Source organism: Apaloderma vittatum, unplaced genomic scaffold (genome assembly GCF_000703405.1).
Source record: "Apaloderma vittatum isolate BGI_N311 unplaced genomic scaffold, ASM70340v1 scaffold9845, whole genome shotgun sequence".
Taxonomy (NCBI): Eukaryota; Metazoa; Chordata; class Aves; order Trogoniformes; family Trogonidae; genus Apaloderma; species Apaloderma vittatum.
The window spans coordinates 64,342-80,735 of record NW_009716510.1 but is presented as its reverse complement, the minus strand read 5'-3'; the positions used below and the strand labels follow the sequence as shown (position 1 = coordinate 80,735).

The following is a 16,394-nucleotide window of genomic DNA, read 5'->3' as shown; positions in this document are numbered from 1 at the left end:
GGTCCGCGTGTCCTGAGCCAAACGGGGCCGCGTTATAGATGGAGGCGACGTTACTTGTGAGCTTGCCGAGAGGGCAGCGGGAGTAACGGTAACGCAGCCCGACCCCCGAGCCCCGTACGCGGAGGGGAACGCTGCAAACGGCGTCTTGTGCAGACACCAGTCCAGCTACAGCATCCTCCTGAGCTGAGCCCTCGCCTGCCTTGCGTTTCTGGGGAAACCTCCACAGTAAGGCTAGAGGAGGAAGAAGAGGCCCAAGAGAGTCCTTAATGTTCAGAGTGCTTTAACCTAAAAGGTAAAATCAAAAGCTCCAAATCACACTGAATTCTGGATCTTCTGACATCTCACTGAACGCTGCTGTAAGAGCAGTTTAATGTTCTAGCATGTACAAAGACACGCGATTCCCCAGAAACCACCTTATGTCAAATAAGAAACTGAATCCAAATTTTTTTGCTCCTAAGTTCTTTATATTCTTTATAGCCCCGTGTTTCTGTATGACGCGGCAGAAACTCCTCTCACCTTCAGTGAGGAGGGGCTATAAATGGGGCTGCAGTGCAGGGCCCCGCAGCTACTGCTGCTGCTTTCCCTCGTGCAAAGTACACAGAGCAGGTCCTAGTTCGTCTCCTGGAGAAGAGTGCCAGAGTTGACTGAAAGCAAGACGATTCCAGATAGGACAAAGGCATGGAATGTTTTGGGGAAAAAATGGTTTAGCGATCACAGCTTCTAGGCAGTCGCTCAACTTGAAGGTTTGACTGTCGCAATCAGACATGTTAACTGCGCTCCGGTTACACTGAAGCCTCCAGACGTTACTCCTGCCTGTTAATACTGCTGCTTGCTGTTCAGCAAAACCAGTAAAGTTGACCGACTTTACAGATGAACACTTCAGGTGTAGAGGATGTTGCCCAAATCATTCCACTAACCTGGTTTACCGAGCAGCCCCACGGCAGATAAAGGCACGTGGGAGTCGGCTGCGGCCCAGCAGCAGCAATTTCCTTAGCGGGCTCTGTCAAAGCCAACCCGTTGTGTAACAACACTGACTGAAATAAACTATTCCCAACTTCCAGAGTATTTTTGTGGAGTTGGCAGCCATGCTCTGTAACAGAAAAAAATATTGCCAATCAATTCCGCCTCTGTCAGAAGTGTGAAAAAGGAGGTTTATTTGTATATCGCACTAACTTTCTTACCGACTTCTACAGTTTGGCGTTGGGAGATGGCAGGAGGGGTGGGGGAGTCTTTGTTCTGGGCTGAACCATGAGGGCTCAGGAGCTTTCTGGGGACTGAACTTGGGCACAGCTGCTGAGGTAGTGAACAGCTGGAACCCTGTGCATTCATATATGTGGTCAAACAGGTACAAAAAGAGGAACTTACAGGAACTAGGGGGTAGTAAGCACATAGCTTGGATTTAAAGTGGTGTTTGTACACTCTTCCTAAAATCCTGGCTGCGATAATATTTCACACTTAGTTGTGTTCCGGTCTGCTTTTTAATGTTGCCTTATGAATTAAAACGGCATTAATCTTGTTCTTTTGTAATGCTCTGAATACCAGCACTTTCTTCTGTGATCATTTATTCACACTTCTTTTGACAATAACTGGAAAATTTTCCTACCAGTTTACAAGATTTGGGCCTGTAGCTTAATATCTGCCATCACCCCATTTTCCTTCATCTTGACTTCACTTTAACCCTTGAAACTGATTATACTGCTCAGATTGCTGCTCCCTTTCTGCTCGACTCCTTCCTCCCTCCTCCCCACACCTTGTAAGAAACATCCTGCTTGGGTAGTATTTGGTGTTTAGGATTAAACTATTTGTGAGCTACTTAAAACACTGCTGCCATTCACAAAACGTGTCTTAGAAGATGTGCTCCCCAGGGGATTAACACCTCGACTTCTCCTTGGTGAGGCGCAGGCAGTAAAGCAGCACTGACCTTGACATCCCAGGAGACCGGACACCACGTAGCCACCCTTTGATAATGATAATCCTTTTCTTAAATTAGATGTCTCCTCCTCAGAGAAAAGATAGCAACAACAAAAACAAATACTTTTTCTTTAACGTTTTCAACTTACGGGCTGGATACAATAGATTTATCCCAAGGCAGTCCAGAGGAAGTCCTTTCTGTTTGGTATCAAGGGCCACACCAGTAGCAGGTACAGGTCAACCTCTGCAATCTGTGTTGAAGCATTTCTTGCACATTAGACACCTGCAGGCATGCTAACACCAGGGCTCAGTAACATGGCTGGCAGGCTCAGGACAGCACTTAGTGCTGTGACACACGCTTGTACAGATAGGCCTGTGTTGAGGCAGTGTTTTCTCTCTTGAGAATGGGAGCAGTGCAGAACTAACAGCATCTGGGTTGCACTGGCAGAGCCGCTTCAGGTCATCAAGCCCGTGGCTGTGACCCAAGTCCCTAACCAGCCTGGGCCTTTACAGCCTGAGCAAGCAATGGGGAAAAAGAAACGCAGCAGGGAGTGCTGAACCTGGTTCCCCAGAGGCTCCCTTCATAGCTTTCCCACCACTGTTCTAAATGAAATGCAGTTGCTAATCACTCCCTTGACTTCAAAAATTTTAAATCAAGTTGCTAGCTTAACTTGCATTTCTGAAGAAGTGAAATCACATAACTTACACTGGGGCTTCTGGTTGCTAGCATGGTAACATATTACCAGCAATGTTCTTTTTGCAGATTTCCTATGCACTAGTGTCTTTGATTCCAGCAATAATATTGAAAAGAAAACCGAGGCAAAAAGCTTGAATTACTTGTAATCTATGCTGCTGACCTAATTCTGTCAGCAGCCATGATTAAACCCTGACAGCAGCAGTCTGCTGCTGCTACCTGCGTATCCTGAGCACTTTTATCTGTGTGACATGTTCCAGAGACACATGGTTTACAAAAGCTGCTTCTTTCAGAGAACTCTGCTAATCTGAATGTAACAGATTCCTCACTGCTAGCTTACTGCCTTCATTCTTTTGTTTCATTTCATTTATCGGTCTAGCAACTCACTTTTATGCTTCTCTTCTTCCCTGCTTTTATACGTCTGCATTTTCCCTTGTGAGATGCCATCTTTTCATTTTAGTGTATGTTTTAAATAAACCAAATGTACTGATCAGACTGTTCGTAGCCAAATGCACAAACGGAGAGATAAACTTTAAACAATTTTGCCCTAAGTTATTCAGGCAGTGTAAGCTACCAAATGGACTGTAGCATATTCCTTGTAAAGCTGAATGCTGATTTATTTACTATATGCTGTTTTGTGGCCTATAATAAAAAGAAAGATGCCTAACACTTCAGATGCTGGCTTGAAGCTATGTCAAAGTTAGGAGAAGAGTTCACTTCTTCCTCCATCTCGGTCTACCCTTGCTTAGTCTTCTCTGTTGCCTCTTTCTATACATCACTTCTTTTCTGCTAACAGCTGGCACTTACGTTAAGGCAAGTACCTTGATGTTGCCTTGATCTGATATTTACAAAAATTTAGAAAAAAAGCGCGACCCAAACAGCGAAAATAAAAAAGCAGAGCCATGACCAAATACAGTGTTTGGCAGCTACTGACCTAAAATATAAAATGAAATTTTTCTCGCACAAACACCCTAAACTTTCTACTCACTCACAAGCTACTTAAAACTAGAAGTTCTCTGCACAAGAACAGGAGTTCCTCTGGAGTTGGCTGTTTCAGCAGACCAGTTCAACTGCAGGACTTTAAGGATGTGGCAGGACTTTTTTAGTTCTTCTAAAGGGTACCACAGTCATGCTTTGAAGCTAACTGGAGGTGATATGCTGAGCTATTGGAAGAACAGAGCACGGCCTTATTTAAGGCGACAGAGTTATGTTCCCTGGTGTCAATGATCAACAGGCAACCGTATTCTACTTTCGTACGCAAACTGAACCTGAGGGAAGTGGCTGAAGACATAGCCCTAAACCTTCAATGGACACCCTGAAAAACGGATACATTCTTTTCAGTGTTGCACACTCGTTCCACAGTACATGCACGCCCAGTTTGTTGCAAACAGTTTGAAGAGAGTAGATAATGCCAGGTTTTCCAACCCTTGATACCCTGTATTATGTCCTTCTCCACTTTTGCGTATGTGCCAACATTAGGGAAGAATTAGTCAGTTTAAAACTGATCCTGTTTAAAATACTAGAATTCATTTTTCTCCCAAGTAGTTACTGAACTAGTTTTTTTTTTAATGTTACCTCTTGGCAAATACAGAATGATGGTTTTGGTTTGTAAGTTTCATCACTGCATTTGATTTTTGATGGCAAACCAAACCTTCTGCTCTAATTTCTTAGCAACATGACCACATGCTAAAGGGGCTTTAATCACTTCAAGGTATCTGAAGTTGCTTTAACTATGTGGAGTCCCATCAGTGTTACTCAGTTATGATGTCACTGTGTCTCCGTAATTTAGATATTTTAACTTTCTCTGAGCAAAATGTGGAACTTTGTACTCTAACGGCTTAGAGAAAAAGTCTTATGAACATTTTCAGTAACTAACATTAAAAAAAACCTATTAATTTGAACTAAACCCATATTCTAATACTCAAGGAAAAATATGTACATGGCAGGAGGGAATGAAAGATGAGTGATAATAATGTGCTGATGTACGAAAGGCCTTGCATCAGCAGATGTGATACACTGATTACGTGCTTTTTGATACCACTAAGTTGCATTTTATTTAAGTCGAAAGAAGAATATGTGTGGTTTTATCGATGAGTTTCTTGTAATTCAATAAATAACATTTCCAAAGAAAGGTACTTTATGCTAGACCTGGGAATTTTGGATTGACCAGTGAGGCTGTAACTTCTTTTTCAGACGGACACCAAAAGCCCAAATCAGCTAATGCTGTCCTCTTACCATACAAAAGTAGGCAGAAAAATGTTATCAAAAAGAAACGCTGCACGCACTGTGTGCACCTACCTGAACAAATGAATTGCTTGTATTAAAAGTTGGAGTTTTTTTCATATTCTTCCTGTAAATGAAATGCTGATTCCTGTACCTTAAAGGAACTGGGTCAGTTGAGGTAATGAGTATATATGGGTGTGCCACTGTATCCGTGGCACACTGATCTGCTTGCATACACTCATGTCCTCTGAGGGCCTTAGTGATTTATCCTGGTTAGCTTATGAATGACTGTCAGAACTGTAACATCTGTGCTTCACCATAGAAACGGACAAGGGTGCATACTACTTTCTCGTGGTAAAAACACCCCAGAACTTGAGAAGACCACAGCAAACTAGTCAGAGGGAAACCTGAGGATAAAATGTTTAAATAGGGGCAAGAAACCTCTCCAACTTTCATGACAGATATTTTTAAAAGCCAGTTGTTCTATTTTTGTGGCTGCAAAAATGTGGAAACTAAAGGAAGGGTGGCATTTCCTAATGGTGCTTACTAGGAAAAGCCATGATCAGCATGTGAGGTTCTATTCCCAGTTTTCTAATGTAAAGGGACAAATGCTAGACTCTACCCGTATTAGTGCAGTTTGATCTAAGACAATAGCAGGCTTGAAGCAGTTTTAACTACAGCTTTATATTACACAAAGAGCAAAACATGTCACAATTTCCTGGGTAAATGACTTTTCCTTGGACTTGCTGTATTTCCAGTGCTCCCTAGAAAAACAGACAGTAATTAATTTCCCAGCACATGAAATGCAGAGCCTGGCAGGAAAGGCTTCTAAAGCAAGAAGCTTGCCGTATAGTAATACTGAAGCTAAGGTGACAATTAAGTTGTGGTAGTTGTACGATAGAAACTAACTGTAGAAAACAAAACTGAAGTAACATTGCAATCATCACTGACGAACCCTAGCATGTATAAGAGAGGGAAACACATGCTCTAGAGCACTTTGATGAAATGCTGAGCATAAATGGAGACTGCATCCTTAAATACCTTACTAAATGATACGGAAATTACTGTTCACAAATTGCTTTCGTACTGAAAGATACAGTCATGTGGCAAATGAACCATGTGTATCTTGAAAATGCAGAGTAATTTAAACTGTTTTCATAAAATATTTAATCTGTAAGTAGTAAGATTCTGCCATAACTGCATTCAAGTAGAGCCTTCCTGGCAAGTTTTAAATGGTTAAATGGCTCAAAGGAAAGTAACTTCGGGGAATGTTCTAAATTTAGTTTTATTATACAAGCCTAAAAATTTTAGAAACAGCTGTAATTTATGATTTACAGAATAAATTGGTCTGTGTATTTTTTGACACCGTATATTTTTTGGCAAATGTTAGTCACAAAGTATTTGCACAAGGAACTAGACCTCCAGCTTACTGGCAGTGATCAAGGATTTTAAGGATTGAACGGACTCAAAAACTTCTCTATCTTCAGTGCCAATATTTAGCATGGCTCTTACTTAGATTGAGACAGTTTAACCGCTGATGGAATGAAGGAGTTTCACTGTCATATCTGACAACTGATTTCATGGTACATTTCTTAGTATTTGCTACCACTTTGCGGGTTTCTGTAACAGCTTTACGTGGCGTCTGTTTTCTAGGACCCTTGGAAAAGTATTTTCTCATACTAGAAGATAACGCTAGACAACTACCCATACAAATTTGAGGACGGTCATAAAGCAGTCTTCTAACAGTGAGCAACTGTACTCAGAAAAGCACCATTTCCTTTCTGTTAATGCAGACAGTTTGGGGTTTCTGCCTTAGCCTTTAAATAAGGGGAAACCTTATCAAATATTTGCTCATTGATCTGTCTGTGTCCTTGAGCATTTTCAGTTCTTTTCTGTTAAAGATGTTCTAATGTGCTCAGTGAGAGTATACCTGCAGGCTAGAACTGAATACAGCCATGTGTAAAAGGGCGGGAGGAGTGTGCTTGGATTTCAGGCTAGAGGGGTGTATCCTTGCATGCCACACATAGATTACAGGGAAACCTGAATATTGTTGCTTAAGTAAAACTCCATTTAGCAAGACCTTAACCAAACATTTTAAAATCTCCTCTGAATGACTGGCTTGTGTTAAACTTGTTTCCTAGATGCAACTAACGAAGTATCAGTCAGAGGCCAGAGCAGCAGTATAAAGAGTCTGTGTCCTGATAACAGTGTGAGATTGCAGGCTGTTGGGACACTGGAAGTGAAGCTTTGCTACTGGCTACTGGCATGCTGTCAAAAGTCTTGTCATCTGTCTTTCATTTATAAATAAAGCAGTGATATTGAACTGATCCAAAGGATTAGTTCAGTTCTACATCTGAAAACCTCTCCCCTCTCTCCTCAAGGGGGAAGTGCTAGTTTGCATGTACAGCAATACTGACAGTGGTTTAACTATTTCCCATTCAGACTGGCGTTCTAAGAAGGCAGGAATACTTTGATGTGATGCAAAGAGAATCCGATGTAGCATAAGTTCCCTTTATTTCAGGCCATGAACTTGGCAATTCTGGCAATTTTGCCATATGAATGTAGAAGCGGGCAGTTCAGACAGGTGTCATTTAAGCTTCGGATGTCTTGCTCCTAAGAATAAAACAGCACGATCAAATATTGATGTTTATAAATTGTATGAAGCATGGCTTTTTATTAACTTCTAAAATTCACCTAAAAATTTTCCGATTGAAAATTAGATGAGACAGTCAATAGGTAGAAAGATGACTTGAGACAAGACCTAAGGCAGTAATTGCAGTGTTGTTGTTGGCACTTTCTAAGAAAGGTGGCAGAAAGCAAAACTAGAGAAATATGACAAAAGAATGGGAAAAGAAATAAGAGAATGAAAGTGGTTTGTCAAACAAAACAGTTCATCTGAATTTTGTAAGTGAGGACCAGGAACATGCTATGAAAGTCAGAAGTCACATTAGTGGATGGTAAAAGATGATCAGAGTGTATTGCACAGTTATGGTGTTATACAAGTACATAACTAGAGACAAAGATCTTGTTATGCCTTAGGAAACCTCTATAAATGTGAAGGGGAGAATAGTATAAGCAGGGAAGGATCACAGTCTTAAAAGAGAGAAAGTTACATATAGGGAAAAATATGGATGCGAAGTGTGGCCTACTGAGGTTCGTAGACAGCAGTGCTAGTAAATATTGGTCTGTACCAGACTCTGCATAGATCATTCTGCTTTTCTGGGGTGGAGATGACCTGTGATGCCAGATGGCTATGGCTCAGTCATGACAGTTAAGGTCCAGAGATTTCTTTAATGTACGCTGGCTTTCCCCAACATACAGTGAGGCCAGAAACAAGAAATTCTCTAACAGACCTTTCCCAAGGTGAAGTATCCCTTCGGCCAGAGTGTTGCTTACATGAGCTAGTAATTTCCACAGCTGTCTCCTAAATCCATTCCTTTTTAGATCCAATAACTAAGACTCTGAGCCAACTGAAAAGCCACGGTGATTGGCCATTTAGCCAAAAACTGCAGGCTGAGAGTAGAGCACAAAGACAATAAAAGATGACGCCTTAATCCTACCCTGCATCAAACCAAGATGTGAAAAGACTCAGTATTGAGCACAGTCATATTTTGATATTGTAAATAGGTTGAACTTGACAGGTGATTTGCAGGTGACTTATGCAAAACTAAAGCATGGAAACATGGCAGATTTGAAGAAATATAATACAGACTTAAAAGAGGGTGTTCCTCTGAAGCACCAGCTTTATTTAACCAGGTCAGCTTACAGTTTTGTCCTTCACATTGCATAGTGTCTGACATGACTTTAAGAAATGCTATTATGACTAACACTAGGAATGACAGAAAGGAAGACTAGCTTGAAATTGAGGACAGCAAACACCTTGAAGGGAGAACTAGGCAGCGTGTCTTCCCATATGGGCTTTGATTAACCTCCTCTTTTTTCTTTTTTTCTTTTTCTTTTTTAAGGCATATTGTAGAATATGCACAGGCAGCTTCCCTTCCATCATGCGTGATACTAGCTATATTGACTCTCAAAATACGTCTCCAAAACGAGCCTCTCTGCAGCTAGTAAATGCAGACAATCTTCAAACATAAGCTTGACTTATTTCCACTAAGGCTGGAAATCATGCCATTGGAACTGCAGGAGCCTAGAGAAAATATACCTCAGTGTTCTATAAGATTATGGGTTTTGACTTATTACAAGTTAATATGCAAGCTGTATGTACACCTGGGATTCAGTTACTTCAAAGAAGCTATCACAAAAATGAGTAAATATCTGGCATCCATAACATTATAAATTATGAAAACATGAAGTGGATTTTGCAATTACTTCAGAATTCAGAAGCTATTTAGTGTCAAAGGAAACTGGGAATTTTTATACATTTATATATATATACACTTACATATAAAAATAAAAATAAATTTTACCTTTCTACAAACATATAGATGACTATAGTTTTTGATCACAAAAAACAGTTGAAAGTCTTCACTTTATAGCTGTTCAGTATTATCACGAATAACTCAAGGAAACAAAAGTTTATATTATTTTATAAGAGAATTTTTATTTAACCATAGACTGTCTCAGGAAATTAGGATGATATGAGCAACTAATTTCAGCACTAATGGAGCCAAATACCTGGTGAGTTCATGACTTGACTTCAGTTTCTTTTACTGGAGGTAGGGTATCCCAAACTGGTTCCTGAATGTGTTCAGGTATTTTCTCTATCTTAGTCTAAAAGGAAAGCAAAGCAACCATTTATTATGCCAGCTGGTTAACATCTACCTACTTGGCTTTATTCAGGCTGCTTTGAGATATTTATCAGATTAAAAATGCCACCTCGTGGCGTTTTGAAGCAATACAGCCTCTTTACCCCTTAATACTTTGGAAAATGTCCCTTTCAAACCACATGCATTTCCACTGCTCACTTGCTAAATTCTTCAAAAGTTACTGGTACTTGTATCAGAGCTTAGTCCCATAACAGTTAATAATGTGAGGTGGAAACTCACCTTTTTTACTTCCATGGCAACCCCTTCAGGTAAGTTTCGTTGAACATACTCCAAGTAAACTGCAGCAGTACTGCTTGTTAGGTATTTTAACTACAACAGAAGTAATATTTTTTTAATGAACTACTATTACTAATACTTTAAACAGAATTTTAAAAAAAAAGTTTTCCCTAGCTGCTCTAGTGCTTGCTATTGGACTAAACATCTTAAGGAAGGCAGCTTCCACAATACTAGACCCAGGAAATAGAACTGTACACAACTCTCACCCAAGTATAAAGGTGTTATTTCACTCCACAGAACTGCACATACAGCCTGTGATCACATGTACTGATTATGACTGAAGTGGATTTTAGCATTGCAGGTATCAGATTTAATTAATTACAGGTTATGCAAGAATTACCAACTTTTTTATGCTCCCGAAGTTGAAGCTTGTTATAAACCCTGCAACTTCAGAATTCTGTCAAATTACTAATTTTCTAGTTTCTCCTGGATGGCAAAAATCATGCTTATACTCTGTGGGCAGCTGTTTGCACTGCACTAATGTCTGGGGACTTAAAGCAAAGTTCGTTTGGCTAAGCACTGTGCAAATATACAGTAAGACACCCAGAAGCCACAAAATGCTGGCAGTGAGCCTTGCTTCTAAGAAAGCCAACCACAGCTGCACTCTAAACCATACAGAAGTCTGTGTCATCAACGCCAGAGCTAGTGGTTTGTGTACGCTTCCCTTCTTGTATTTCCCCCGCATTTTAGTTTGCCACATGATGTTGCACAGGGCAAAAATACATGTGTCCAAAAACACAAGATAAACTCACAAAACCCAAGAGCCCTTAGTGACTGGTAAAGACAATAATTTAGCTGAATCTTCTTCCCTCTCTGAGACAGCCTCTTTCCCACTGATTCTTGGAAACCAAGAGCACAAAACATACAATGATAACTCTCAATTCTACTTTATTTTTAATCATTCTTTCAGCTGTTACGATGATGCTCAAAATCAGTCTTTTAATCCAAAAATTATGTAGGCTGTACATTCATAATTTGTGTTACATCTGATGTACCTAGGTCAGCTGTTTATGCTAGTCTGCATTCTCCTCCCCAACCCAAGTAAACAGGAAACTTGAGTTCATTCCTGAACCAACATCTGTTAACAGCTTTGAATTGTGCACCTTGAACATACCCTTTTTAATATATCTTTCTTACCTCCAAACATATATAATGCGTTCTCATTTCATACTGAACTCTGTGCTTCTTGTAAATGTGTACAGATTTTAAAAGCGTGAATCGTTCTATATCCTTTGGAGGTCTACGTCTGAACAAAGCACAAAAAAGGAAATTTCATTTTGTTTAAAGGATGCTAGTACAAAATATCTGAATGATTATGCTGAAATCCCTGTTTTCATTTGACATTTAGAAGACTTACGAGCAAGTATTAAACACTGGTACAGTTTATTATTAACCTACACAGGCATGGTTAATACTTAGGCATTAACCAGCATTAGTTCACGGAAACTAGAGCACTGACAACTGTACTTAAGAGTACTGTCAATATCCTTCATGTAGTTCATATGCACTTGTACTATGGCAGTGGCTGAGTGTAGAAATGCTGCTGCTTTCTTGTCACTGTGCTGCCAGCTAAGAAGTGCTAAGATTTATAATGTGAAGGAAATGTCAGATTACACCTGCTTCTTCCATTAAGAAAAGGCGGGGGGGAATAGTTCTAAGCACATAACCTGAATTACAGCAGATCACATAGGAAGCATCTGAGACCACATCGCTACAGTTCAGTTACTTACACTGCTTCAACAGAGATGCCAAGTTCTTTAGCTGCAAGCACTGCAAAATATTCATAGCTGTCCAACACGGCTTTATCGTGGCCTTTAACTAAAAGAGACACTCTCTTGTACAGTGTTTCTGGCTCATCTGAAATAGATACCTGCATTTTTATTAAAAAAAAAAAAAAAGAAGACAAGAGTTACCACTCTGTATTCTCCTTAATTAATGCATGCACTGCATATTTTCTTAGCTTGTGCACCCCATTTGTAAAAGAGGAAAGAAACACAGATACTGTTGGCTGCTTATTTTAGTTTATCTGCAGAAGGCCTACCATTACCTTGACTGACAGTTCTCTCTCATGAGGGAAGGCAAAAGCATAATTTCTTAATCAGAAAAGGATAGAGAATTCCAGATAAATATAAGGAGGACAATACCAACCAAAGTCAAGAACGAAACTTGTTTCATACCTGAAATTCTCAGACTTCGTGTGGGTACGGACAGTAACTATAATATTATGGACAGTAGCTAGAATTCTCACTTTACTAAGTTGGTTATAAAGCTACTTTAAACAGTAGGCTTCCCCAGGCATATTATGCTTTATGTTTGTCCAGGTACAAGTTTATAACTTTCAGTTGCGAATTTATGACTTCCAGTTTGAGCTTCAATTTCTAATGGCCTGGGCCCCCTGATCACCTGAAAAGTCTTGATATGTGTCCAGGAAGCACTGATTTTCCCCACAGGTTTAGTCCCAGGCAGTTCAGCACAGTAAATCGAGCACGTACCACGACAGGGCGGAAGGGTGGGGCTGCACTGTAGCTCTGATACTGCCTGTAAAATTTTTTTCTTGCTTGCACACATGGTACAGAGCATTTTTTCTGAAGTCTCAGTCAAAATCAAGGCATTCAGATTCAAAAAGCACGGTATCTAGCATGGATATCATGCAGCTAAGCTGCTGCAGGTGCTGAACTGAATAACCAAAAAGTTGATATTTCACAGTTACAGCTACACAGAGAAAGACGAATGTTACTAAGAAGCAACTGTGAGCTACAGAAATCTTGCTGGAAAAAAAAAAAAAAATCTCAAGTACCAATATCCTAATTTTTTTTTCTCTACAGCAAATCTGATATCACTAAGGTAGAACTTTAAAAAGTTGCACTAGAAGAATTCAAGTTTTCCTGTACATCCTCTTTATTACTAAGACAATACACAAAATATCATTCTACAAAACACTTACCAAAGGATTAGTCTTAGGCTCCTGTGTATCAACATGGGATCCAGCCAGCCGTGCTCCCACCAAGTTGAAGCTTCTAGAAATGTGGTAACACAGAAAGCGTAAGTTGTCAAAGTTGGATTTACTTTTTTTTTAGGGAGTGTAAATAAATGGTAAAAAATAGGGCATTTTATACGTACGCAAGAAAACACTGCTTTTGCGTAATTCTGCTCGCATAATTGACAGGAAAAGCTGATCCCTGTATAAAACAAATATGTTATATGGGTTTTTTCCTTCAAACCAAATTAATATAGGTTTACTAAAGGTTATTTTTCTGCACACCAGAGCACCACACATTTCAAAGCATTACTCTACCAAACTAGAATGTTTTCTCTATTGGAAAACACAGGCATAGATAGTACACAATAGCACTGAAAAAAAGGAACACATTAAGGGAGCAATATAACAGTATGCACTTATTAATAATGAGGCACCTGAACAGCAATCACAAAGCATTTTTTAGCAGAAAAAGCTACTGTATGGCATCAGATGCCATTTCTGTATATGATATTAGTTTTGTCAAGTGACGAGACTAAGCAAGACTTGCTGTTGTAAAAAGAATTAAAAACAGTATTCTATAAATAAAAAAAATTCAACCTCTGCATTTAACTGGAAATTTCCCATTTTTTTCAGCAAAAAGTTCCTTGTCATTTTGAACACTTGTTCTTTTGAAGAAAACATTTAAATAGAAAGATTTCTAACACGTAAATGAACCATAGTTAAAAGACAACACAAATTTTCTGTGTTAAAAAGGCAACACAACTGTTGATCAAGATCTACTGTTATAGTCTTTCATACCAGAATAATCGCTCCTTTCTGATCACGTGGCTTCTAGCTTCCTTCCAATAACTGTCACTTTGGCAAAGTTATAGAATGCTTAAAGGGAGGAAAAAAAAGGGAACCAGAACTCTCACTTGTTTAAGAGAAACTCAGGGTTGCAGCAGAATACTGAAACAAAATTACTTATCCAGCCCCTGGATTGTCTTATTTAACAGGTGCTGGAGTCGCAGGTTTAACAGAGAAGACAGATAGCCCACACATCAGTTATGTAGGTGACTGTGTAATAAAAACATCAGAAAACAGCCAGAATTAACACTTTTCTGGGTAATCTTAATTTAGTTGCTCCTGCATAACTAACTATATGATGCTATTAGGCCCTTAACCTTCTGCAGTATGTGTGGCAGTGAATGAAGCTGTTTTCGAAGGTAATTCTGCATCCAATAAGGAAGATGACTGTTTACAAAGATGACTGTTGTTTGGAGAGCCGAATGTCTCCCCTTAGGCAAGCCTTTCAAATTCAGGTGTTCACAGACACACCCGTGCTGCATTCCTCAGTGCACTAAGCAACTTTAGGAGCACTGAATATTTGCCACTATAATTGATGACCAGTCAGAAAAGCTCATGTTGGGAACTACAGAAAGAAATACATACAATAAAGAAATACATATGATAAAATCCTCTTCATCTTTGCATCCCAATTCCCTCTCTCTGAAGTCGGAATAGTGTCTCCCTTTCATCCAAACACCAATATGACTAACTAACAGCATCACCTGACACTGCTTCCGGGATCAGACAGGGCCATGAGCATAAAAGACTGTATTCAGTGCAGGGCTTAAACTGTGTGCGCAAGCGCACTGCACAGAACTTGATCCCAAATGACAAATGCAAGATCAACAACTGGAATTGTAACTAAAGTTACAACGTCTTGATTTTTTGTGTGCATGCATTTTACTTCTAAATGCTTGGTCTTGTACCACCACTTTATTATTTGCATGCAAAAACATATGCTCTCATAGCATGTTATGTTATGTGGTTTCAGATACAAAAAACTCAGTCTTCATGTAATAAAAATGAATTAAACGCGATGAAACAGTAGAGTTCTACCCCACATACTACGCTCTGCAGCCTTTATGATACTCCATGACTGTGAGTATTATTTCCACCACATGCTGTCTCCTTTAGTTACTAATTATGCAGGTACATATCAAGTCAAAAAGTTTTTGTAAAATAAAAATAAAGGTGCTCTATTCAACTACCCCAGGTAGTAAAAACGGCATTCAGTACACAATGTATTTTAAAACCTTCCTTTTATTCTCTGATTTCAACATAACTGATGCGCTCTTGCTAATGGCCGTCATAGAAGGTGAAAAAGACATTCAGACTGTAACATAAAATAATTCCATTTTCTGTGTGAACTAAGGTCTTGCACAAAACAGAACTGCTGCTCTCCTACCGCAAAAGTGATTTTGGCTTAGAAATTCCGAAGTACTCAGCAGGAGACAGATGCCTCAAAGGTATGCAAGTCCAGAAGCAGCAGACAAACTAACCTCAGTCCCCAGGAAAATTGTGAACTGGAGGGGTGGCATAAAAGCGGGTGAAAAACAGATGCGACTGCTGGGCTCAGAGAGCAGCCATCAACAGCTTGAGGTCTAACTGGTGTCTGGTTATGAGCGATGTGACCCTCAGGGGTCAGTGCCAGGCCAGTACCATGTGCACCTCCAGCAATGACCCAGGTGAAAGGGGTGGCCTGTGTCTTCATTGAGTGGCAGGAGCAGTTGTGCATGCTGGAAGGCAAAGCTGCTCTTCAGAGAGCTCAAAATCCAGGAGCGGCCTGACAAGGACCTCAGAAAATTCAGCAAGGACGAAATCAAAGTGCTGTACAGGACAACCCACTGCAACAGTTTGGGCTGGAGGTGCACTATCAGGGTAGCAGCTAGTACACAGAACAAGAGAGTTTAGGTCTTCAAAAAATGGAGAGTAGATCCCACAGGGACACATCCAGACAGGTTTTGAGTGTGTCAAGAGATGGAGACTCCAAAACCTCTCTGGGCAGCCTGTTCCACTGCTGTTACCCTCACAGTAAAGAACTACTTCCTTATGTTTAGGCTGAACCTCCTGTTTTCCAGTTTGTGACCATTGCCCCTTGTTGTACCACTGGAAACCACGGAGAAGAGTCTGGCCCCATCCTCCTGACACCCACCCTTTAGATATTTACAAGCACTGACGATTCAAGATATTTAAAACTAGAAACATATTTAAACACATTTAACTAGAATCACAGAGTCACAGAATGGCCTAGGCTGGAAGGGACCTTAGAGATCATCTAGTCCATCCTCCCTGTCATGGGCAGGGACGCCACCTCTCGACTAGACGAGGCAACACAGGGGGATCGAGCGGGAATCGAACCCGCGACCTCGGTGTTGTCATTGTTGTCAGCACCGTGCTCAAACCACTGAGCTAACCGGCCCCCTACACATTTAAGCATATTTAAAACTAGAAACATCCAAATCCAAGCCATCTATTGTTCACCCCTTACACCCAGAGTAAACACGGCAAAAACCGGGACTGCTGGGAAGTCCTGAGGACCCGCCACGCCGACGACGCGCCAACCCTCCAACATGGGATCTCCTCTGAGCCAGAGCCTGCGCCCCCCTTCCCTCTCCCCTCAGAAGAGAAGACGCCAAAGGAAGAGAAGGAGAACGGGTCTCACGCATCTCCTCTCCCGCCCCACACCGCAGCTGAC

The 16,394-nt window shown here is 40.4% G+C and overlaps 1 protein-coding gene across 1 annotated transcript; it reads right to left on the bottom strand.

Annotated features, from left to right (window-relative positions):
- Positions 1–9,372: 9,372 nt before the first annotated feature.
- On the bottom strand, positions 9,373–16,271 carry MRPS10 (mitochondrial ribosomal protein S10). Its single transcript, XM_009869563.1, has 7 exons — positions 16,188–16,271; positions 13,012–13,070; positions 12,836–12,908; positions 11,622–11,761; positions 11,029–11,137; positions 9,835–9,924; positions 9,373–9,559 (listed from the first exon to the last, which is right to left on the bottom strand). The coding sequence occupies exons 1-7, from the start codon at positions 16,269–16,271 to the stop codon at positions 9,473–9,475; spliced, it is 642 nt and encodes a 213-aa protein (XP_009867865.1). The 3' UTR covers positions 9,373–9,472.
- Positions 16,272–16,394: the final 123 nt, after the last annotated feature.